This window comes from Enhydra lutris, unplaced genomic scaffold, assembly GCF_002288905.1.
Source record: "Enhydra lutris kenyoni isolate GAN:26980312 unplaced genomic scaffold, ASM228890v2 scaffoldscaffold7, whole genome shotgun sequence".
In the NCBI taxonomy this organism is placed as follows: Eukaryota; Metazoa; Chordata; class Mammalia; order Carnivora; family Mustelidae; genus Enhydra; species Enhydra lutris.
In genome coordinates this window covers 42,398,357-42,423,710 of record NW_019154091.1, presented here as the reverse complement: position 1 = coordinate 42,423,710, position 25,354 = coordinate 42,398,357, and the positions used below count along the sequence as shown (strand labels likewise).

General features: G+C 37.0%; 1 protein-coding gene across 1 annotated transcript in view; it reads left to right on the top strand.

The window, feature by feature from the left end:
• Window positions 1-25,354, top strand: part of LOC111141973 (solute carrier family 15 member 5) — an 86,058-nt gene that overhangs the window by 16,340 nt on the left and 44,364 nt on the right. Inside the window, exons 3-5 of the mRNA XM_022494862.1 lie at window positions 4,972-5,141; window positions 15,174-15,394; window positions 19,450-19,636. Of these exons, the coding sequence (XP_022350570.1) occupies window positions 4,972-5,141; window positions 15,174-15,394; window positions 19,450-19,636 (578 nt within the window). The remainder of the gene's footprint in view (window positions 1-4,971; window positions 5,142-15,173; window positions 15,395-19,449; window positions 19,637-25,354) is intronic.

The following is a 25,354-nucleotide window of genomic DNA, read 5'->3' as shown; positions in this document are numbered from 1 at the left end:
GCTGCTTTCAATTTTCCTTAATCACTGGTATTTATTTTGCTTTAGTGCTTTGCTCTCTGACTTTCTGTGTGAGAGGTGCTTTATATACTCAATTTGCTGGTGAGCTATGAGATGAAAGGAGTCTTAATGGTGAGTTGGAAGACTGTGGGTTTTTATTTCTTTTATTTTTTTACAGTTGATACATATACAATTTCACCCTTAATTATCTATGGCTTATCCTGTCCATGGATCAATAAAGACATATATAAAACATGCCTGTACTAGGTAATTCTTCCAGAAAATTACACAATCAAATAGGTTGGATGGCATTTGTTAAAATACATTTAGTACTTGGTGTAAAATCTCTTCCTATATGAAGCTATTCAACATTGTAATTCTTTTGTTTCTAACTGCCTTTTATAAGATTGAAGTCTTGGAATAATTGTAATTTTCCTTGACCCTCTTTAGAGCGATTTAGTTTATATCACCATGTGGTGTTCCGAGGAGCCACACAATGTCCTCTTGGATTTTCTCAGCAATATTGAACATTTACAAAAAGTGTTTCCTACAGATTGAAAGAGCTATGACACTGCTTGCCCCTCCAGCTTCTCTTAGTCGCGTGAGCCGCAACTCAAGTGTCAGCTTGCAAAAGCGCGACAGGATGACCCAAGACTGAGCCTAGGAGCTCTATCCAATTGTCCTACAAAACTCTAGCTTTGTGTCTCACTGGCACTGTGACAAGTTTCTGGTGGTGGGTTATAGTAAACCAGAGTCCGCAGCATGGCCATGTTGGATGTTTGATTACTTTCCTAGGTCAATTATGAAAAATGTTTTTTATATGTTGTTGTTGGATCACGTGGTTTTTATGAGATGCCATGTTATTCGTCAATTACGTATTTACTATCCCTATATTGTGATCCTAGAACCATGTTATGTCCTATGGAGACAAAGAACAAGGTGTTCCTGTCAGGAAGCCTGACAGTTTGTGAGAAGACAAAACTAACAAAAGTGAAATCATTGCAGGATGGATTATCTTAGAAGTTCAGAGAATTTCTATTCAAGAGAATGTTGAATAAAGGAAAAGAGACTTGACACGGAACTTTAGTTAAGTGAGAAAAGGTATAGGGATGGGGGTGCCTGGGTGACTCAGTTGGTTAAGTATCTGCCTTAGGCTAAGTTTATGATCTCAGGATCCTAGAATCAAGCCCTGTGGCAGGCTCTCTGCTCATTGGGAAGTCTCCTTCTCCCTCTCTTTCTGTCCCTCCCCCAACTCCTGCACTCTCTCTCTCTTAAATAAATACATAAATAAAATTCTTAAAAAAAGAAAAAGTTGTAGAGGTGAAAATGAGCAATCATGTTTATAGGACAGAGAAGGCACAGGGCTAGCTGGGCACATGTCTCCTTTCCAAATATAGTCACAAACCTCTCTCCCTCTCTCCCTTGACTTTGCTAACCTCAGTCCAGTTCACTTCTAACTCTCCTCCAGGCTACAGCAGCTGTGATTCGTCTTACCAGGCCCTGACCATGCATAATCTACATGCATAGACCTGACATGATAATCCTTTCTTTTTTTCCATTTAAAAGCACATCATTTCAGCCCCATGATCAATCTCCTTCAAATGGCTTCCCAATATACTAAGAATAAAAACCAAACTCTTTACCATGGACTTCAAGGCCTAGCATGATCTGAATCCCACTTAGTCGCGGATCATGTCTCCAAATGGTCTATTCCTTGCTCACCACGCTCCAACTTCCTTGCTCATTTTGTTTCTGGAATCAAGATTGAAGAAAAGTGAAGAACATGACAACGTTAGCTTAGCACAGTGCAGCTCCAGTGTGTGTTCTCCATTCAGTCTTTACAAGAAAACTGTCTGGAGGATATGATCCCTATTTTAAAGATAAAGACCCAGAAATCCAGAAAGCCTAAGACACAGATCATGTGATTATCAGAGTTTTCACTCAAATTCATGTCTTTTTTTTTTAAAGATTTTATTTATTTATTTATTTGAAAAAGAGACAGAGAGAGAGAGAGAGAGAGACTGAGCCCAAGCAGAGGGGAAGGGCAGAGGGAGAGGGAGAAGGAAGCTTCCTACTCAGCTGGGAGCCAGATGCAGGGCTCGATCTCAGGACCCTGGATCATGACCTGAGCCAAAGGCAGATGCTTAACCCACCAAGCCACCCAGGTGTCCCAAATTCATGTCTTTTTGAGCATCATTCCAAGAGAAAGAAACAATATTTATAATTAATAATATATAAAATTTGGCGAGAAGCATGAGTGAAAGGTAATTTCGAATGTTAAAGCTTGTATTAATGAGGAAATGGTGGTGTCATGAACTTGATAATAGGAAAGAAGTGTAAAAAAGACACATAGTCAAGTTAGCCTCTTCTTAGAGGCTGCATCAGGACAAGGGCTCCTACTCATGGCTTTGCAACAATGCAGCTGTGAGAATTTAGTTGAAACCGTAAAGGTCTCCAAGGCTAAAATTTCTTCTCTGAAACAGAGATGGAAAATTTTCGTGATCTTGGGTTAGGGAAAGATTTCCTAGATACAACAATAAAAGCACGATCCTCACTGGGTTGTGGTGTAAAAACAATGAATACTGTTACACTGAAAAGAAATAAAAAATTTAAAAAAATAAATAAAAGCATGATCCTTAAGAGGGAAAAATAATAATAATAATAGGCTTTCACCAAAATTAAGAACTTAATGCTCAACAGACACTGCTAAGAAGTGAAAAGACAAGCCACAGACTGAGAGAAAATATTTACTAATCATACATTTGATGAAAGACTTGCATCCAGAATATATAAAGAATTCTTAAAATTCAATAATAAGGGTGCCTGGTGGCTCAGTGGGTTAAAGCCTCTGTCCTGGGATCGAGCCCCACATCAGGCTGTCTGTTCAGCAGGGGGCCTGCCTCCCCCGCTCTCTTTCTGCCTGCCTCTCTGCCTACTTGTGATCTCTGTCAAATAAATAAATAAAATCTTTTAAAAAATTCAATAATAAGAAAATAAACGACCTAGTTTTATTTTATTTTATTTTATTTTTTTAAAGATTTTATTTATTTGCCAAAGAGAGATGGAGAGAGAGAGCGAGCACAGGCAGACAGAATGGCAGGCAGAGGCAGAGGGAGAAGCAGGCTCCCCGCAGAGCAAGGAGCCGGATGCGGGACTCGCTCGATCCCAGGACGCTGGGATCATGACCTGAGCCGAAGGCAGCTGCTTAACCAACTGAGCCACCCAGGCGTCCCAACCTAGTTTTATTTTAAATGGGCAAAAGTTTTGAACAGCAATCTCACTAAAGAAGATATACAGATGGATAAAAGCACATGAAGAGATGCTCAATATCGCTAGTCATTAGGGAAATGCAAAATAAAATCACAATGGGATACGAACACAGATCTATTAAAATGGCTAAAATTTAAGACTGATCATATACCAAGTATTGGCCAAGATGTGGAGGTATTAAAACTCTCATATGCATGTTGTAGTTGATGCAAAATGTTACAATTACTTGAAAACCATTTGGAAATTTCTTAAAATGTTAAATGTTCATCTACTGTATCATCTAGCCCTTCCACTCCTAGGTTTTTTTCAAACCCTAATTATGTTGTTACATGGCAAAAGTGAAGGGATTTTGCAATGTAACTAAAGTCTCTAGGGGTGCCTTGGTGGTTCAGTCAGTTAAGCATCCAAGTCTTGGTTTTGGCTCAGGTCATGATGTCAGGATTATAGGATTGAAAACCTTGGGCTCCTTGCTCAGCAGGGAGTCTGCCTGAGGCTCTTTCTCTCTCCCTCTGCCCCTTCCACCACTTGTGCACACTCTCTCTCTCCCTTTCTAGCTCTAAAAGAAATAAAACCTTTTTTTTTAAAGTCTCTAATAATTTGATTTTTAAATTAATCAAAGAAGAGATTATCCTAGAATCCTGGATGGGCCTGATATAACAAGGTTGGCCCTTTAAACCTTAGTGATAGTGTTATGTTCTAAAACTTAGGTCTTATTAGTGTTTACCCAACTGAAAAATTTACCAAAACTCATAAAACTATATATTTAAGCAGATATTTTATTGTATTTAATTTTACCCTAATAAATTTTTTAAATTCATGTTAAGACCCCTCCTCTGCCATGGGACTCTAACAGCATGGGCTTAGACCCAGTGAAAGGATGAGAGATACAGATTATTTCCCCAAAATTACAAACCAGACTACTGCTATGGGTACGTAGTTGTAATACTATTCATCAGGAAGAATTACTGAAAGTTTTATTCAAACGACACTCATTTCTTTGGTTTAATGCATGGTCTGGGTATAACCCAAGTATTCCTCAGTTTACCCATACTTTGAAGAGTGGAATAAATAGGAAGATTCAGCTTTTTAACCACGCAGCCTTTCTCAGATTTGTTAGGCATGTTTGATTAAGTATTGTTTATGGCTTCTCTAGTGCCACAACACATAGTTGAGCAGTTACTGTAGAGATGGTATGACCCTCAAAACCTCAAATATTTACTATGAAGCCCTTTGCAGAAAAAGTTTGTCTTTAGATAACACATTCTCTCCACACGTGTTCTAAAAGGAATGAAACAAAGATAACAAAACTGATAAGACTCCATAGTGGATATATACACACTTATTAAGAAGTCTAATAAACAGGCGTGCCTGACTGGCTCAGTTGGTTAAGTGTCTGCCTTCAGCTCAGGTCATGATCCTGGAATCAAGCCCCATGTTGAGCTCCCTGCTGGTCGGGGAGTCTGCTTCTCCATCTCCCTCTGCTCCTCCCACTGCTCCTTGTCTCTCTCTTTCTCTCTCTCTCTCTCAAATAAATAAAATCTTTTTTTTTTTTTTTAAAGAAGTCTAAAATAATACTGACAAATTCTAGTTCAGCTAACAGGCCACCACTTCATAGCTTACATCTATATCAAAGCATTAAAATTAACAATTGTTCTCTGAAGTAACTCAATGGTCTTTTTATTTCTGTCTGTCTGTGTATCACAGGTTCTGCTGGATCATGAACCTGAAAGCAACTGTTGTCTTTCTGGGAATATCTTACATCCAGCACTCAGGGGCTGGGGCCCTGGTTCTACTCATTCCCTTTATGTCTACACTTATGGCTTTGACAACCCTTCATATGATGCACTGTGACTTGATTTATCAGCCAGAAAAATGTAAGTAAATCACACTTCACATTAATTATTTGATTTTGATGGTTTTCTTGATCTACTTGATCTTCTTCATCTTTGATCCCCTGTAACTTCTCTTTCAACTCACAGGATTTGTAGAGTCTGCCAGTTGCTACACTTGACAGCAGCAAAGTCTGTAAGAATATCAACAATCTCTAAGATCTTTTAGGTTTCCCTTGTTCAAATCAGTTTAATAATTGGATGTTTTAAACAAAAACAAAAGTAGGAAAAAAATCCCGTATGCACTCTCCGCTTCAACTATCATCAACTCCACTCACTCTCTCCCCATCCAAAATGGTGATTTTGAAGCAATAAATTAAGTATAATAGCATTTCTAAATGAAATGATTCAGTCAGAGAAAGGCAAATACCCCATGATCACATCCCTCAGATGTGGAATTTAAGAAAGGAAACAGATAGCCAAATGGGAAGGGGGAAAAGACAAAAGGAGGGATGAGGACAAACCACAAGAGACTCTTAAAGATAGAGAACAAACTGAGAGTGGATGGAGGGAGAGGGTATGGGTCAGGCTAGATGGGTGATGGGTTTTAAGACGTGCTCTTATTGGGTTGAGCACCGGGTGTTGTATGTAAGTGATGAATCACTGAATTCTATTCCTGAAACCAATATTGCACTTTATGTTAGCTAACTAAAATTTAAATTTAAAAATAAATAAATAAATATTATAGCATTTCATTTGTGTGCAAGTGTGTAAATGACATACTTAAAAAAAACCATATTCACAATGTCAATATTACATACACACACACAATGAAAGGGAGAGTAGCTGCTCACTGTTAAAATCTGTTTCCATTTTTGAAATTTGTGTATTTTATTTACTTCAGATCAAATCCAAATAGGTCCATACATTCCGAATGGCAGAAATGCCCCTGACATCATCTATATTCCTCTTTCATTTCTGTCTCTTTTCAATTTTTTTTTTAAAAGAAATCTGAACATTCCACAGAGCATTTCTCATAGTCTGGATTTTATGGATTACATCCACATGTTGTCACGCAAGCGATGTTCCTCTTTCTTAATTCCTTTTAATTGTCTGAAAGACCTACATGCTTGATCAGATTAAGATTTTTTTGAAACAAAATTCCTTTATAGATGGTGTTATGTACTTCAATGAAGAGAAGAGATGTCCGATTATCTGTTTTTACAGTATCAGCACCCACTGATGATTTCTGCCTAAGTCCATACTCCACTGTGGGTTACAAGGCGGTGATAGTCCATATTTATTCCTCCTTTATTAGCTGAAATAATTCTATAAAGAGAAATCTCTCCTCAGTAAGTATTCAGTTATACAGAGGTACAGTTTATATAAGAAAAAGAAAACAAATGTTTAATTATTTTACTCTATTTTTAGACTTTCAGTATCTTCCAGAGGTAGACCTGTTGGATGATTTCTTTAGAAAAACTATTATTAATAATTTATGGACTTAAAATTTTTAATAAGTTTCAATCCACTGCAGTTATCAGTGCTCAGATTATTCCATATTTGGGCAGTGAGGTTCTCTTCGAGTTGGTGTCTGAGTCTTTTGGACAAGCCTCTGTTGTCTTTTGTGGCTTCCTTGCTTTCTGATATACCAGCATATTCTATGGTGATCATTTCTTTCCCTGAACTTGGAATCAACACATTCTCCAAAAAAACGGTGTTTCCTTTCCACGGATGTTGGTAATTAGAGACTATAATTTTGGCTATGGGGATGCTCAATGCTACTTAGTCTATCATGGTTCCTAGACTTTTCTGTGGACAAAGCTAGAAAATGTTTTTTTTTTTCTTTCTAGAATAACATACATTTTGGATTATACTAATACCTTAGTCAAAACCAGTGCTGAAGGATTTTTCCTTATCCTATCAAACTCAGGTCTTTTTCTCTTATTTCCTAGGCCAAGAATCCCAGTTCTCAATGACAACAATAATCCACACATTTGCTTTATCTCAAAGACTCAGTAGTCTTAGCCTGATACTGGCGCCCCCAGTATGGTTATCGAAAACAGTTTCAAGATTCTTGCACGTTTTTTTTTTTTCCTTTATCTTATAATCCCTAGGAATGTACACCAAAATTATTATGTCCTAAAGTTACTCATAGTTTCTCTCTGTGTGGTTGTGTCAGTAACTTTATGGAAGATTAAATGTATTTATTTCATTTTTCTTTATACTTAGACATATTTTAAAAATTTAATTAAGTCTTGGGAATAGTTTCATGTATCTAAAATCATGTAGAAAGCAAAGTCTATTTATATTCCTATATCCTCTCCTATTCCCTTAGGTGTCCATTTACATATTTTAAAGAATTATCTTTCCATTTTTGTAATAAGGGAAACTATTAAAATTTTTTATGTGTGTGTGTATATATGTCTCCATGTATGTATTTACTTCCCTCCTTATATAAGCAAGAGCATATTATTCACTCTTCTCACCTGCTTTTCTCATTTAATCTATCCTAGGGATTACTTCATAATTGTTAATAAAAATATGCCCCATTCCTTTTTATAGCTGCTTGGTTCTCCATTATGTAATGAACCAGCTTCATATTGATGTTTATTTTATCAGCCTCATATTGATGCACATTCAGGTTGGGTTTTTGCTTTTTTTTTTTTTGCTTTTGCTATGTTAAGTAGTTTCTAGTGAATAGCCTGCTGTAATCCTCTCTTTGTAGGAATGTTAAGTGAAAAAGTAATTATACACACAACTTTGCTATATTTCAGCAAATTTCCTTCCATAGTGGTTGTACTGTTGAGTTTCCACCAAAAATGTATGAGAATGCCTGTTTTCTCATAGTCTTTCCAGCAAAGTAATTTTGTCAAACTTTTGGATTTTTGACAACTTGAGGGTGGAAAATGGTATCTTGCAAAAGTTTTAATTGACATTTCTCTTATTATGAGAAAAGTTGAACATTTTTTCATTGCTTGGAACAATTTGTATTTCTTTCAGTGAACTACCTGTTCATACATCTAGTCCATTTTTTTTCTGTAGGACTGTGGACTTTTTCTTTTGATTTTTAGAAGATTTATTTATATTGTAGATGTTAAACTTTTATTTATGATAAGATTTGCAAATATTATTCTCCATTTGTCATATAGCTTTTAACTTTGATTCTTGTGTTTTTCTTCTACACACAAGATTTTTAAGTTTCTTTTTTTTTTTTTGATGAGAGGTTATGTTTATAATAAAATATATCAGTTGTCTCCCTAATTACTTCTAGATTTTGAATTATGTTGGAAAAGTTTTCCTTACTCCCAGAATATAAAGATATTCACTCAAATTTTCTTTCAGTATTCATATTCTTTCTTTCTTTTTTTTTTTTTTATCTTTGCATCTCTGACCCATTGGAAATTATATTAAAATGGGTTTTGGGGCACATGAGTGGCTCAGTCGGTTAAGCCTCTAACTCTTGATTTTGGTTCACATCATGATCTCAAGGTTGTGGGATCAAGTCCCCATCATGCTCCAAGCTCAGCACGGAGTCTGCTTGAGATTCTCTCTCTCCCTCTGCTCCTCCACCTACTCTCTCTCAAATTCATTAATTCATTAATTAAATCTTTTTTTAAAATAAAACAAAATAGGTTTTAAGAGTGAACTTAATTTTATCTTTTTTCCATGTAACTGTCAAGTTATCCAAACTCACTTATTTCAAAGTCTGAATTTTCCCCACTAATATGAGATGCCACCTTCATTGTACATAGACACTTGCATTTCTGGAGTTTCTATTCTGTTCCTTGGTCAGTCTATTAATCTATCTTTTCTAACTCTGACCTTAATTTCTCATATATTTTCTTTTTACTACTACCACTGTTTCTACTACTTCTCTATAAAACTACTACCACTAAGAGTGATGTGATGAGCTGTATTTTTACCAGTTGAGGGTCTTCACCAATGTTACCTCATTTTCACCCCCAGCCTGTGAAGTAGGTAGGAAGGATACCTTGTTTCCTTTTATAGCTCAGGCTCCATATGCTTTGCTCTGCTTCTCTAGCAACTTCAGCATATCATTTATGATGTTTTTAATTTAAATTAGAGTTAGTTAACATACAGTGCAACATTCTCTTCCGGAGTAGAATCTAGTGCTTCATCACTTACGTACAACACCCAGTGTGGAGCTCATTTTATTATAGCACATTCGGAAGTATGGAAAATTTCATCCATAGGAACATCTGCCTCCATTTCTCAGAGCTCTGTGGTCTGTGGATCACAGCTAAGCAGTACACTTCTTCCTGGCAATCTGTGGAATGGGTTCAATATGCAGAAAGATCTATGAGGGTTGGTCTTTGTCAGCCCCACAGAGCAAAAAAGAGAAAACTACAAAGCATAAAATTTCATGGAAAGACAATTTAGTCATTTCTGGAGTGTGTAATTAGCAAATAATTCTGGGGTTTTGTGAATATAAATTCATAATTTATCTATATAAATTATAAATTTGCTTCCTAATTTCCTATTTAAAAATATATTTATCTGCATAAAGAGATATAATTCTTCATGTAATACAGACATATATAAGCTACTGTTCACCGCCAACCTATTGTAGCCCTTATGTTACATATTTAAATACATGATGAAGTAAACTTTCCTCGGAAATTCATGAGAAAAAATTTCATAATTGTAATTAAAAGTATAATAGAAAATGTTCTGGCGTCTTTTACTCTACACAATACTCCATAAACTGAATACTTCACAGTTTTCAGTTTTGTCTTGTTTTCTATTTCCCAGTAATAAGATCACCCAACTACGATGAAGTAAAATGCTGTCTTCCCTCTAGCCAAGTATATAATCCTTATTTTGGCTTCTTCCTCTCTGATGACTAAATTGGAAATTCCTCAAAGCTGTAATTCAAAGCCATAGGTGACCTTAAAGAAATGATTTTTTATATGCTACCTTTTATTTTAAGGTAACTTTTCAAATGTGGACCATGCATTCCATTATGTTTAGCTGTCAAGCACGGCCTTCATTTGCATTTCTTCCCACTGCTATAATTTTGAGAACTGGCAGGTGACCAAAGAAGAAAAAATGTGCATCTACCATCTAGAGTGCAATGTAGGCTTTTTTTATTATAATTAAGTAGCATAGATATTCATGATTAGATCAAGGTCAGAGGAGCAGAACATCAGAGCCAAGGACTTAAAGGTACAAAGAATAGAAAAATTGCTTTCTAAAGTTTTTTTTTTAATAGTAATAGCTACAATCTTTAAGTTTTGCAATAAAACATTTAAAATAGCTCATCTGTTTTATTTTAAAATGTACACACCTGGTGTGTTTGCCATGCACATTTAAACTAGAGCTTGAAGTCTCAGTTGCATTTTCATTCCTTTTTTTTTTTCAACTTCCCATTTCTGCTCCCGGTGCAGAAAAGCAATTTGAAAATTATAATGACAATGGATTTTTTTTAAAAGTGAAGTCTACATGACACCCCAAATTATTTGTACGGAAGGCATGAATTTTCTATTAAGTCTAATGGATTAATCCACAGAGGTGGTGTGATATTTAGAAAGAGATGTTTTCAACAGGGTATCTCTTCTAACATTCAGGGATAATACCCTGGGTTGATGGGGCATCTGCTGCTCTCCTTGGGCAGACAGATGACTGTACATTTCCTTTTCCTGCCCTCTTGAACTAGCTTATGACTCCCTCCCAGGTCAGCTGATCAATTTAGGATTACTACTTCTCTGCTTTCTTTTCCCTCTGACTTAAAACCCATATAGCACACTGTCCACTCCTTCTCAATCTCCTTGATAGTCCTTCTCTTTTCTCCTCTGACAATCTTCTAACTGATGCAAAGCCCTAGGATTCATTCCTTGGACCTCATCTCTTTACACCCTTTTTCCTCAAGTAACCTGTAATCCCACTTTTAATATCAACTATATACCAAACACTCAAGTTCATAGTGACTTCACCTTGAAACATACATATCCAATTTCTAGTCAACATTTTTTTTTATGGTAGAAAACTTTTATTTTTCAATTAAAACATTTCTACGCAGTTTACCTCCCCCCTCCCTCTCTCTCTCTCTCTAATATATATAAGCATATATATATAGAATATATATATATATATTTAATGTTACCTTTCAAAACCTCATTAAAATAAAAATACAAGGACAAAAAGGTGTCAGCTTTCAAAAATGAAAAGAACAGAAAACAGGCTATTAGAAGACAAAAGCTTTTCCTACATTTCTTGGAAACATGCATGGACATTTTAACTTGGTTATCTAATAGTCCTCTCAAACTTAACCTGACCAAAACTCAAGTCCTGATTCACCCAAAGGCAACCAAGCCCCTTTCTTGTCTTCTTCATCTCAATGTCTATCACCAACACCCAGTTTTCTAAGGAAAAAGTAAGTAGGCATCCTCAAACTTCCCCATTTCTTCAAGCTCCCCGCATCATAAAATATTGCTGGTTGTTCAAACACACATGCCTACCTGTCCACTTCTCTTCACTGCTATTGCTATGTCCAAGTCACCATTACCTCTTGCCCTCTCTCAGCGTCCCCTCTTGTTTTCCAAACCTATTATCCACACCACTACCAGACTTCAAGAGTAACTTTTTAAGTGTATACATCCTACAGTTATCTCCCTTCTACATAAAATTTCTTAATGCTTTCCTGTAACACTGAAGGCAAACTCCAAGCTCCTTACTTCAGCCTGTGAAGTCGGATCCCTGACCAACTCTGGGACCTCACCTTCTTCCAATCTTCTAACTGAGGTACTGCCTCAAATTGACCTTTACGGATACTGAACCACTCTCAGATTCTTTTTTTTTTTTTTTAAGATTTTTATTTTATTTTATTTGACAGAGAGACAGAGACAGGGGGTATAAGCAGGGGAAGGGGCAGAGGGAGAGAGACCAGCGGATTCCCCACTGAGCAAGGAGCCTGATCTGGTGCTCAATCCCAGGACCCTGAGATCATGACCTGAGCTGAAGTCAGATGCTTAACAAACTGAATCACCCAGGTGCCCCTCAGCTTATTTCTACCCTGTGACATATCTGGCATATGCTTCCTCCATGTCTTTTGCCTACTTCCAGTCATTCGAGCCACAGTTCAAATTTCAATTCTTTCTGCTGTCTTTATACTCTATCCCATAATGGGTGTCTGTCTTAGAAGTCTATTTTGCTTTCATCATTGAGCATGCCTTATATTTTTCTGCTAAAAAGTGTCTCCCCAACCAGAAGGAAAACTCAGAAATTTGTGGGTCTTGTTCACTATTATTATTCTCAGGCTCCAAAAAACCTTTGGCATATAGTAGGAACTTAGTATGTTGAATGAATGAATGATTGCATATTCACAATTGTTTGGAATCAATTATGTGCCCTCCCTATCCTAGCTAAAATTCTAGACCTCATTCATGCTCAATCATTTCTTGTTCTTAACCATTGTTTTTGTTGTTTCATATAACCCTATCAGATATAACTACTTGTTTAAATAAAATTCATTTTTCAAAATGTGTATTTAGTTGAAGCCAGTGCTACTCAAAGCCTTATCCATGGAGCATTGCTGATCAATGAACTGTTTGTTATTGGTATGCAACAAAATAAATACAGACACTGAGAGAAAACATGTAGAAACATTTATTGAAAGTTAGATTCTATGTCTGTTGAATCTAATAATAAAAATATCAGGACTTATATTATTTATGTCTTTGTTTTATTTTATTCTTTAGGTATTATGTTTTATGGTTATTTAAAAAATGTATTGACCATAATGGTTCAGACTTTTTTTTTTTTTTAATTTTTTTTAAATTTTATTTATTTATTTGACAGACAGAGATCATAAGTAGGCAGAGAGAGAGGAAGGGAAGCAGGCTCCCTGCTGAGCAGAGAGCCCGATGCGGGGCTCGATCCCAGGACCCTGGGATCATGACCTGAGCTGAAGGCAGTGGCTTAACCCACTGAGCCACCCAGGCGCCCGGTTCAGACTTTTTAAAAAAATTTTTTTAACACAGCTAGTTTAAGAAGCAATAATCCAAACTTTTCCTCTTTAGAAATAATATGATAAAGATACTTAAATATTTATTAAGGTTGCAAGTATCAATTTACCATGCGTTAAGAGCAGATGACAATTAATCTTGCAACAAATGGTGATTCACTCAAGCAAAAACAGAATGATGGGTTCAAAACATGTATTCAATATAAGCACCTGAATTTAAAGAAAGAGAGGGGAAATTGGGGAGAATATCTTTGGAAATAGTCTTTCATCCTATGAATAGTCATCATTTCATCATAAAGCCTATTCAAAAGCATAGAGTAAGTTGGATTAATGCCAGTAATAACCCTTCCGTCTACACAGCACTGTTTTGCAAAAGTTGAGCAGAGAACAGACTGATGAGCAACAGAGACAAGTTCATAAAGAAATGTCAGGAAGTTAAGCCTCCTAGCCCAGACCTGTTCAAATTCAGTTTCCAGACTGTTCATCAAGGCATTCTCAGTTCTCATTTTACTAAAGTCTTAAGTAAACTAATTGAAATAGCTAGGAAAGTCTCATAATAGAGCAGTTCTTCCTGCAATAATAAAAAGATGTCCCTCTTCTTTCCTAAGAGACGCAACCACTCACAGGGGCTTCTTTTCCCTTGGTGCTCTTAGTTCCTGGGCTTTCCTCTGTGTTCTGGCAATAGTGACTAAGAAGAGGCAATAGTGACCACAGGTATGAGCCCATAGGAGATGCAATTATTTCAACATACTTCCACTTGACCTCAACATACTTCACAGAGGCCGCCAAAGAGCCACTGCTATAATCATTCTTGGTCACTACCAATTTGGGCTGGATTTGATTCAGTGACTTAGAGGTGAAAGGTTCCATATTCAATTACCAGGCCCCCAGCTTCTTCAATTAATCAAAGGCTGACATAATAGGTCTATTACAACTCTTAAAAGAGATCAAATCAATATAATCACTCTATAACCATAAAAAGAAATATTAATAAATATTCTTTATTTAAATATAAAAACCAATACTTGACCACATTTATATGAATTTGTTAGAATGTATTTCATGTAGAATTTTATTATGGGAAATTTGAACATAAGCAAAATGACCATCAAACTATACTTCAAAATTCTACAGTGGCCTTCCTTGGAGAAACTCAAACATTTTTACATTTTTATACTGTTTATCCTGCAACCATGGCTTGGTGTCTATGTAATTTGCAGAAGGATTTCTTTTGTCGAAAGAGTACTATGAAAAATTGTAACAATTATGGTGGCACAGCTGAACTGCTAACTCAAAGGGGGGTGGGGAAGTTTCCCTTATCTGTCATTGATTCAGGAAGTCCTAATGGAGTCAAAGAAAAGGTGATATCTGAAAGATCATGAAAGAAGCAACAGTGAGGTTGCAAATCACAAGCAGTAAGCGACTGCTAACATCTGAGGCAATAAAATGCTTTGGATGCTGAAGTGACAGCCATATAAACCCAGAGGAAACTACTGGAAAAGTCAAAAGCCAGCTAATCCAATCTGAACTTTTAGTGATGCTATCAACATGTATAAAGTCATTTGAAGAGTTCAAAGTTTAACCTTACATCTGAAATTCAAGGATAACGTCAAAGCAGAGAATAGATTTCGCTTCATCTCCATGTCAAAATAAGAAACCACCCTCCACCTGACAAGTGAGGATTATTGATATAACCATTTATATTAAGAACTAGTATTAGTCCTTTGTGTTAAGACTGTAAAAGAAAGTTCTGGTTGTCTTACTCATTAATGAGTTAGACTTCTAAGAGATTGTGGAATTTCTTACTTTGGTGTTTTATTTTGTCACCTTTCTTCCTTTTTTAATATGTTTCCATTGATCTTACCTTTTTCATTTTTTACTTTAGCTGTCAGGCACTACCTTGGGCTGGTCACCAGGATGCCAGAACCCTTGTCAGAGCATGTTCCTTTGAATTCAACCCCTTGGGGGCTAAAACCTTCTCAGTCACTTTACTGCCCTTCATCCTTGCAATTGTCATCTTTCTGATGGACGTCTTGGAAAATTGAAGAACAATTCCTTTACTAATACATAATATCTCAAATTACTTGCAGGTTGCTCCCTCCTGACAACCTTTGGGGTGTTTATTAATGCACTGAAAATATGCTGTCTGCGCTATTGCCATCTTGCTGGAGATGTGACAAGCTGGTTAGACCATGCCAAGAAAAAAAATGGCGGTTGCTACAGTGAGCTCCACGTGGAAGATACAAAATTTTTCTTCACCCTTCTCCCTCTCTTCATTTTTCAGCTCCTTTACAGAGTATGCATTATGCAGGTAAGGAAGGTAATGAGTACTATCCCACGATAGTAAAGTGATTGTATGTGAACATTACAAGTTAAATATTTATTTTCATCCCATCAAACTCTTCTCATACACTTTGTAAATGCTTCTCAACATTACAGGCTCTAATTTCAAGAGACAGGAGGGGTCAGGCAGAGAGAGGCATACCTGAGGAGAACCTAGTATGTTGTCTCTCTTGTAAAACTGGAAATGTCTTTCAGAAGATGCAGACGATATTTCAGAGTGCATAGTCACAAGGCATTAGAGCAATGCACGAAAATACGCAATCTGTGGGCGATTACCCAGCCTTTTCTTCCTCCTTCATTAAACCTTTAAAATCTAGTACTAACACGTAGCTAACTTGACTGATTTAAGTACCACCTCCCCTGTACTCAAGTATATGTTCTAATGAACAAGAGATTATTTCCCCACCCACCCTTAGTTCCTTGGTGAATCCATCCCTGTGCTGTGGAGAATTTAGAGGGAAAACAGCAAGTCCAAAGTACCTTTTAAAACATATGTGATTAAAGAACAATTTTAATATGACAATGGTCAAAGACAAACTTACAAAGAAATACAAGTGACTATAAAGACTTTGAAGAAATTCAGGACTATATTTGCTGCTAACTTGGAAATTAGATGGCTAATGAGTGAGTTAGATTTGTAAATCTCAGAGCAGTAGAGATGAAAAAGAAACTTAGAGATTAATTTACTCAACTACTTCATTTGCTGAAGAGGAAACTGAGGCTTAGAAAAATTAAGTGATTCTGGAAGGACAGCTAAGTCACACCGTTAATAATAGTGAATAGCGAGAGGGAAGGCAAATCTACCTGTGGCCTCTTAGGACAATCCTTGCTCTAATTGACCAGGGGTCAGCAAATTACTGCCTGCAGGCCAAATCCAGCTTGCTGGTTTTTTGTTTTGCTTTGTTTTGTTTGCATTTCCTGCCAGATAGAAAAAGTTTTAAAATTTTTATATACTTGAAAAAAATCAAAAGAAAAAATATTTTATGACATACTAAAATCATATCAAATTCAAAATTCAGGACCAATAAATAAAGTTTTATTGGAACATAGCCATTCTTGTTTATTTGTCATACTATGTTTCCTGGTGCATGAAAACAGCAGGTTTGAGTGTTTGCAATAGAATCAGTATGTGGAAATATTTTCTATCTGGCCCTCTGCAAAAAAGTTTGCCAAGAACCCTTGCTGTAAACGTTGCACGAAAGCAAGGTTAATCTAGCAGATTCAACTTCTTTTCTGACTGCACTACAGCAGCCAGCACAAAAACACAAAAATATTACCTGTGTATATAATCTTTAATATCATAAAGAACATCTTAAAAGGGCAAAATTAAGAGTAAGTATAAAATTACTAGGTAGTCCATAGCTAGCCTCGAACCTTCTGTGAAAATAGCACAAATTCCTGACTCTTTATTTTCGTAATGCAGTGACACTTACTATTTCTTTTGACTAAATTTCTCTTCTGAAAACTGTCATAAATTTTTTAATTTGACTTAAATTACCATAAATGCCAATAAACTGAATTTTAACTATCTCACCAACTCTAGATGATGCCCAGGTATTGCAAAGAACAAAAACTGTTATTCATTGATCACCTATATGGTCATAACTCCTAAAAGATGACTTCACAGTATCTAATCTAATCCCCACAGCAAGCTTACAGTGGTTGTTATTCTGGTCCTAAATATGCGTCTCAGAGACATGCCGTAACCTGTAATTTGCTCGCAGTCACCCCACTAATATATGGCATCCCGATTCAGTGCTGGTATGAACACCCAGAGTTTACTACCCACAATGTCTCTCTTGCAACTGGGTTAAAAATCCCTGATACAGACCTATAGGCTCCAAAATTATACACAGTAATGTTATGCCAGAAAATTCCCCACCCAAAAAAAGTTTAGAATGTGCTTCTCAAGAGAGGCAGAGGAAACTTCCAATGGGATAGGCTGAAAGTAGATTTTTACCTTCAGATGAAATACTCACCAGCATAAAGGCGATCAAAGTACCAAGAATAAAACATCCTTGAATTCCGTATTTTAAATTTAGTAGCCTTTATTGACCTTCAGTTCCAAGACATACATTTAAAATATGTTGATATTAAGGCTGATGATGTTGCCATTTGACATTACTGCCCACTCAAAGGTGAAAATGAATCTCTATTGACAGCAATTATTTCTGAATACTCAGAGGCTTGTATGAAATAAAAGTATTTAAAATTTTAAAAGGGGATGATTTCAGAACTTGAGGCAGAAGCAGAAATGATTTCAAGCTTTCAAGACACTGGAGCCTTTTCTTAGATTAGGCAATATATTAATATTGCTTCACTAAAGATTAATAGTACATTCACCACATTATTAAGTTAACAGGTTTCTGTGTCTGTGATTCATGCCGATAATAACTTTATTCCTATTAACAATAATTCTCATTTGAAATCAGTAACAGAAACTTCCAAGTTATGCTGGGAGCCTTTCAGTCTTCGAGCAGATCCGCTGCCAGCACTCTTTTTTAAAAGCATCACTCATTTTCCTCTGATTGGGGGATATGTGCTTAATAATTTTATGGAAGTGAGGCAGAACTAGCTAATGTTCCCTTCAGTCTTGCCATCTGCCCCCAGCAAAGCAATCCTTGTTTATAATCCTAAAGGTCACATTGAAGACTGGAAGATGAATTATCACCAGGACACATTTTAGACAGATAGAAGGAATGTCTGTGAAAATGTGGTCTATCCCTGGATTTAGGTAGTTAACATAGCAAGAGGCTCATTTTACAAGCGAGGGGTTCATTAACTGCTGTGCTTATGACTCGGACTCTTCTTATACCCTCTCCAATTGTACGATTGATAGCAAAGGAGTCAGTGAAAAGACTCGAAAAGGAAGTGATCATCTGGATGTCTGAGGTGGGCAGCTCTCCCAGTATGGCAATAAGGCACAAATCCTATCGTAGTTCACGCAGAGCAAGAAAAAAATGGTTTGGTGAATCCATCCCTTATGGACAAGACTCAGGTTGACTTAGCAGTTTTGTGCTCCACTGGGAATTAGAGAAGTACTAGGCTCTGTGACTGCTAATCATGAGTGACTGCAACCACATTCACAAATAGAAAAGCCAGTAGGTGCCCTCTTTCTTGTGACCCTGTGCTTTTTAACAAGAGGTTTGGAATACTTGAACAGTCTCCAAGTTCAGGTTATGCTTTTAGTTAGGATTAGGGTTATTTTAAAAATGAAGAAATTCTGACACTACACTGAGGATTTGGGATGTGGTAGAGGTCTTCTTTGTTTGGGCTTTTTGGTTTTGGGGGGATTATGTTTGCTTTTCATTTCTTATCTGTTAGTTTATTATGCAAACCTTTTGCATACAGCTTCCTTTGTGGTCCACTAATGTCACACACTGAGTTTAAAATGAGAGTGTAAACACAAGTATATTTTGTTTCTCTTTTTTCATGTTACTTGGCTCATTTTAGAAGTGAAGCCCATCCAAGGAGCCAACAAAGACAGCCTCTGACAAGTATTGTGTTTCTACCCTGGGCCCCTCTTCTTAGTAAAAATCCTTCCTATCTATTTTGCTACCACACTAGATGCCATTCGAAGGATTTTTTTCTTGCCCCCAATTTTTTTTCATCAGGGTAAAAACAAACATCCTTAATACCTTCTACTGGTTTTTAATTTATTGTTTCAGGAAAAAGTCTGTTTGCTTATACACAGAGCTATATTTTTTCAGTAAGTTATTTGACTTCTTAGGTGTCAACCTAAGCACAAAATTAGGGCCACCTTTACTTTCCATAGGAAGATTAAGAAGTTAGGATGACAAAAGATTCCTCCATAAAGAATCAGTAGTATTGTCGATAGACTCCACAGAGACAATACTGCCCTGTGCCAGCTCATAATTGGGACGTGGAGGATGAGAGGAACATTCTGCTCATCTGTCACAGACAGAGCACTTGCAAAGGGCAAGGCATCTCCTGCAAGATGCTTTCTCCAGAGTTAAACCACTCTCTTAATGCCTAGCTGCTTTCCCCCTCCCCCGACTACAGATTCCTTCAGGCTATTATGTGCAGACCATGAATTCCAACAGGAATTTGGATGGACTTATTCTGCCAGTTGCAGTAATGAATGTCGTCAGCACCCTACCATTATTAATTCTGGCGCCTTGTATGGAGTATTTAAGCACCTTCCTCTTTCCCTCGAAGAGAGATGGATCATTTCTGTGGCCATGCATTAGTAAGTACAACTTAGCATCTCAAGTGAACTGTTTGCAACTTTTTGCAATAAAAAAACACTCTGCTAAGATCTAAGCTAGCTATATGTTTTGGAGTAGAGACCCATTTTGACAAGTTGGGAAGAAAATGAATTTGAGAGGAAGAACATCCAGCTCCTTGAGTCTTGACGCAGACATGAGTGGCCCATTGTCTTCCCACCTTTGATGCTTCCTCAGAGGACACAGCTGATATAAAGACCCAGTGAAATTTCCAGTGCTACCAAATGGCCTATCTTTCCTCAAGGGGAGCGGTCAATACTCCCAAGTCAATGCTGAATACGTTCTTGAAAATTAACACAGCTTGGGGCACCTGGGTGGCTCAGTTGGTTAAGCATCTCCCTCAGGCTCAGGTCATGATCCCAGGGTCCTGGGATTGAGCCCCGTGTCAGGCTCCCTCCCCAACCAGGAGTCTGCCGCTTCCTCTGCCCCTCTACCACCACTGTGTTCATGCTCTCTCTCTGTCTAAAGTAAATAAAATCTTTAAAAAAAAAATTAACACAGGTTAACAAACCCCCAAAATAATGCCTGACTATACTTGCGAGGTATTAACTTCTGAACCAGTAGCAAATTTACTAAAAATTAGTACTGTGATTCAGTTTCTACATTATACTTATTCATATAGTAAGGTACATAGCAATAATTTTCAAGCATTTTTTTCCAGCTTTATTGATCTTCCAGCTTAATTAATGCTTAACATTGTGGAAATCTGAGGTGTACGATGTGACAATTTGATACAAGTATACATTGCAAAGTGTCACCACATTAAGGTTGGTTAGCACATCCTCAACTTCATGTAATTGGGGCTTTCTTGTTATGGTGAGAACACTAAAACTCTACTTTCATTGTTGAGAGGGGGAAAAATTAGGTCACCTTACTCAGAACACAAGCAATAGACCATAAAATAAAATTTCTCCAGTTGCAATGGCAGAGAAGGAGTTGAAGCCCATTCTGACTACACTCTGCCTCAGTCTGGCAGAGATCCCTCAGACACCGCCATGGACCAGGGGACAAGTACTGATACAGCCAAACCAGGCTCAACCCAATAATCAGAGATCTGGGCCTCAGCCTCTGCTCTGCCACTGAGCTGCTGCTGCGTGACCTTGAAAAGCCACCTAACCTTCCTCATCTTCTAGTTCCCTTTTTTCGTTCACTGAGGGACATACCCTCAATCAATTTAGGGTCCCTCTGTTCTGGAAGACTTTCAAAAGCATGCCGGATGATGTCAGTGCCTGGAACACGGTCCAGACACATGGTGAAAGCTCTATTATATTAACTAGTATTGAGCCATCATGTGTAGGACACAGGTCTAATTGGTAAGCATAAATAGAAAGCAAAGGGAATTTGAAACACTTAAGAAATATCGTATAATGATAAACTAATGTCTTATGGTCTGCATGAGAAATAACTCCGTTTAAATAAGGTCAGGCATCTAGAAGATTCTCTCCTCTTGGTTAACCTGTTCTTATTCTTAATTCCTCCTTTTCAGAGATGAGTAGAGACCATACTGCCTTTTAGTAACCTGTTATTATAGTTTTTTGGTTGTTTCTCTGTAGAAGTTATTTTTAGGGAGCATGCTTCTCGTTATTTACCAAAGCCATCAACCAGATCACTTCTGATCACCTCACAGGGTAGATCTGTTTTTGGAAAGAACTCAAAGTGACTAAACTTACCTCAGTGCATGTTGTTATCTCCAGTGATAGATGCCTTTAGCAAATAACATTTTTTGATTGAGTTCTTAAACCTCTAACCCTAACATTATTTATTGTAATTGGTTTAGGTAAACTGTAAATCTTACTAGGTTTTGATAATCCTTAAGTCTTAAAAAGTGCTTTTTGGTCTGCCAATGTAGAAATTCTAAAACCAGTATTTAGTGAATATCCAACACTTGGTATAAACAAAAAGCAAGGCATAGTACATGCCCTCAGCAAGCACACTATTTTTTAAAAGATTTTATTTATTTATTTATTTGAGAGAGAGAGAGAGAGGGAGATTGAGCATACATGTGGGGAGGGGCAGAGGGAGAAGGAGAGAAATCTCATCCAGGCTCTGTGCTGAGTGTGAGCCTAATGCAGGTCTCAGTCTCACGACCCAGAGACCATCACCTGAGCTGAAACCCAGAATTGAAGCTTAACTAACTGAGCCACCCAGGCGTCCCCAGCAAGTACACTATTAAAACATAATGAATGCAGGACAAAATGGGGGTAATTGATAATGCGAAATGCCAAAAACTTCAGCAGTCTTGTATAGTATAATGGAAATCCAATGTGGGCTCCCAAATTATGCTTAATCACTAATTTTTTTTTTTAAATTGTTTCATTTTAGGAAAATATGCTATAGAGAGTGACTGAAAGTACTACATTAGAAGTCTTTCCTGAGAATAAGATACCTTAAATTCATTTTAAATACGGACAACTCTCTCTTGGACAATTCTCCACTCTTACATATTTAAAATCCTTTCTATTCTTTAAAAGAGATATGTTTTTTTATGGATGGAAGAAAGTTAGGCAGAGTTACCTAACATATCTCATATATATGAACTAAATATTCCCCTTCAAGATTGGTAACAGACTTGCTGGACAGGAAAAAGGAAAAACTAGACTCATTAAAAAAAAAAAAAACTGAGCTATGTTCCTCTGAGTACAGAATACTGAATTCAGTTGTGTCTAAGCCAGACTCCATTCATTTGTTCATTTACATACTTGTTCATTTATTTGCATAATATTTTGCTATGGGAGTATAAAAAAAAGTGTGATGATATGCATCTTTTAAAACTAGATGTTTGCTTCACTTCTTCATATTCCACTTACGATTATGGAAGATTAACAAGTTTTATCAGGACATACAAGCACAAACTTCAGGTAATTTTTTGGCAGTAATTTACATAACTGAATTAGCCAATATTAAAATCTCCTTTCACTTCGAACCCAAGTACCTTGAAAATGTGAGAGAAGTATATAAGTACATAAAATCATAAATTGTGAACAAATATTTATGAATTCCTAATTTGAACCTAGGCGCCTGCTTATACATATCCCATTTAGCCTCATCATAAACTGTCATTTAATAGGTCAAGGGTCTAAAAGAGAGTATGTGTCATTTGAATCAGGTGTTCTCATTCTCAGGCCATTGCAGCAGTATTATTATTATAATTATTATTATTATTATTATTATTATTATTCCACTTACCAGCTGTAAGTGTTAGATGACAGCAGGTAAATAAAATATTGTTAATTTGGAATCCCTACTGTTATTTCTTTTATTATTTAAGATTGTATTTATTTACTTGGGAGAGAATGAGAGAGAGAGCACAGAGGGAGAAGAAGAAGCACACTCCCCCCTGAGCAGAGAGTCCATTGCAGGGTTTGATGCGGGGCTGGATCCCAGGACCCAAAGTTCATGACCAGAGCCAAAGGTAGATGCTTAAATGACTGAGCCACCAAGGTGCCCCCTTCCTACTATTCCTTCCTCTTCCTTTCACTTCCTTCCCCTTCCTTCCTTCTTTCCTTCCTTTTGAAAGATTTTATTTATTTATTTGAGAGAGAGCAAGAGTGAGAGAGAGAACAAGAGCCAGGTGAGGGACAGAGGAATAAGCAGACTCTCTGTTAGGCAGGGAGCCCAATGTAGGACTAGATCCTGGGACTCCAGAATCATGACCTGAGCCCAAAGACAGATGCGTAACTGACAGAGCCATCCAGGAGCCCCCTTACTACCATTTCTAATTAAGGCTCTGCAATTAATGAAAAAAAAAATCCTTTCGTCACTACAACAGGCAGTTACTGCTTAGACCCCACCCCCACTCTCTTCCACATTTGTCATCCACCTTCCAGGGACTGTCATGTTTCAGGAGGCAGATGGTGCAGATGGTGCAGATGCCTAGTATTTGACATGGATAATCACAGCCCAGGCCAAGAGTGAGGGATGGGGAAATCTCACTGAATTGGTCAAACCAGAAATTTAATAAAGGAAAAAAGAAACTTACTTTTTCTGTCTAGCTCATAAACAGTGCAATGAGAGAAGAGTTTCTGACTCAAGATATAACAGTCTTGACTTTATCACCTAAAGAAATCAAAAAGCATATCACAGTACCAACTATAAAGAATCTCCAAACCTTCCAGAACTGTGAAAGGCAAAGGCTTGATAGGCTCAGAATTGTGTATCAAGACTGTATTTTCCTAACATTACATGTGAGCAGATTTATCCGTTTAAAAGTCAACCTTAATTCACCTAAAATCTAACATCAGTGATATTGTGATTTATCCTCTGTCGTAATTGGACATACTTTGTTTTAGCCTTTTCCAGTTCAAAAATGTTTATAGTAGGAGTATTTCTTTTCCTCAGTGTTAATTAAAATCCTGCAGTATGTGGTATTTAGTAGTTAATGCTGACATACACAAGTATTAATCTGACTAAAATTAGCCTAATTAAGATTGTTATTAAGTCTTACATAAAGCAGAAGTGTATAACACAGTAGGTAGCAATTATCTTGGCTTTTAAATAACATTTAAATTGAAATGCAGATGAAGTATATTTAAATATCTCCCAGACCTTCCTCCTTAAAATAAAAACTTGAAGATTCAAATTTTAACCCCAAGTCTTTTACGATAAAGTGACAACCAAGTGTTGGTCACTTTTTACATTACCAGTAACTGTACTTGTTCTAATAATTGACAGTAATAAAAGATTCCTTTATGAGGGCACCTGGGTGGTTCAGTCAGTTAAGCAGCCAATTCTTGGTTTGGCTCAGATCATGATCTCATGGGACATGAGAATGAGCCCTGCCTGAGTCTCCACACTCAGTGTGGAGTTTGCTTAAAGATTCTCTCCCTCTGCCCCTACCTCCACTTGTGTGCGCACTTTCTCTCTCTAATAAATAAATAACTTTTTAAAAAAAAGTTCCTTTCTTGATTAGAGCCAAAGTGTTTGATAAATTAAAAATTGAGTCAGGGGTCCAATCACCTTCATTGAAAATAGGGTTATTTTAGGGTGCCCCAATGGCTCAGTCAGTTAAGCATCTGCCTTTGGCTCAGGTCAGGCTCTCAGGGTCCTGGGATGGAGCCCCACATCAGGCTCCTTGCTCAGCGGGGAGTCTGTTTCTGCCTCTCCCTCTGCTCCTCCCCCTCCCCCTGCTTGTACTGTCTCTCTCTGTCAAATAAATAAATAAAAATTTGAAAAAAGAAAGAAAATGGGATTATGTTAACAAAACCAGTTTTTTTGTTATTACAGTTTTAGAACTGATACATTTTTTCCAAAAAAATCAGAGTGCACACCCACTGAAAATACCTGATCGAAGGAACTATAAATACTAAAAGAGGAAATGTGCAAATATCCAGCCTGAATCATTCATTCCTTCAATTGTTCCTTTGTTTTGTAAAAGCACGTAAGTGTTCTCAAGTTCTTCTTTTTAAAGCGGACATCAACAATGGATTAAATTTGAGGTAAAGTAGACCAGCTAGTACACCAACTGAAGCAATCATTGTATCTGCAAGATACACTTGTTTATCTGATCTCGATGTAAAGGAGTTACCTGCTCTATATTTAGAAATTAAGACACCAACCGAAGCTGACTCTCTGGAAACGAGTTCCGGTGGTCTACAGAGAAACAAAGACTGGATAGGAATAGCTCAGTTCAAATATAGGAACACACCACTAATAGGAATAATAAAAGTAAAAAGCATGCCATT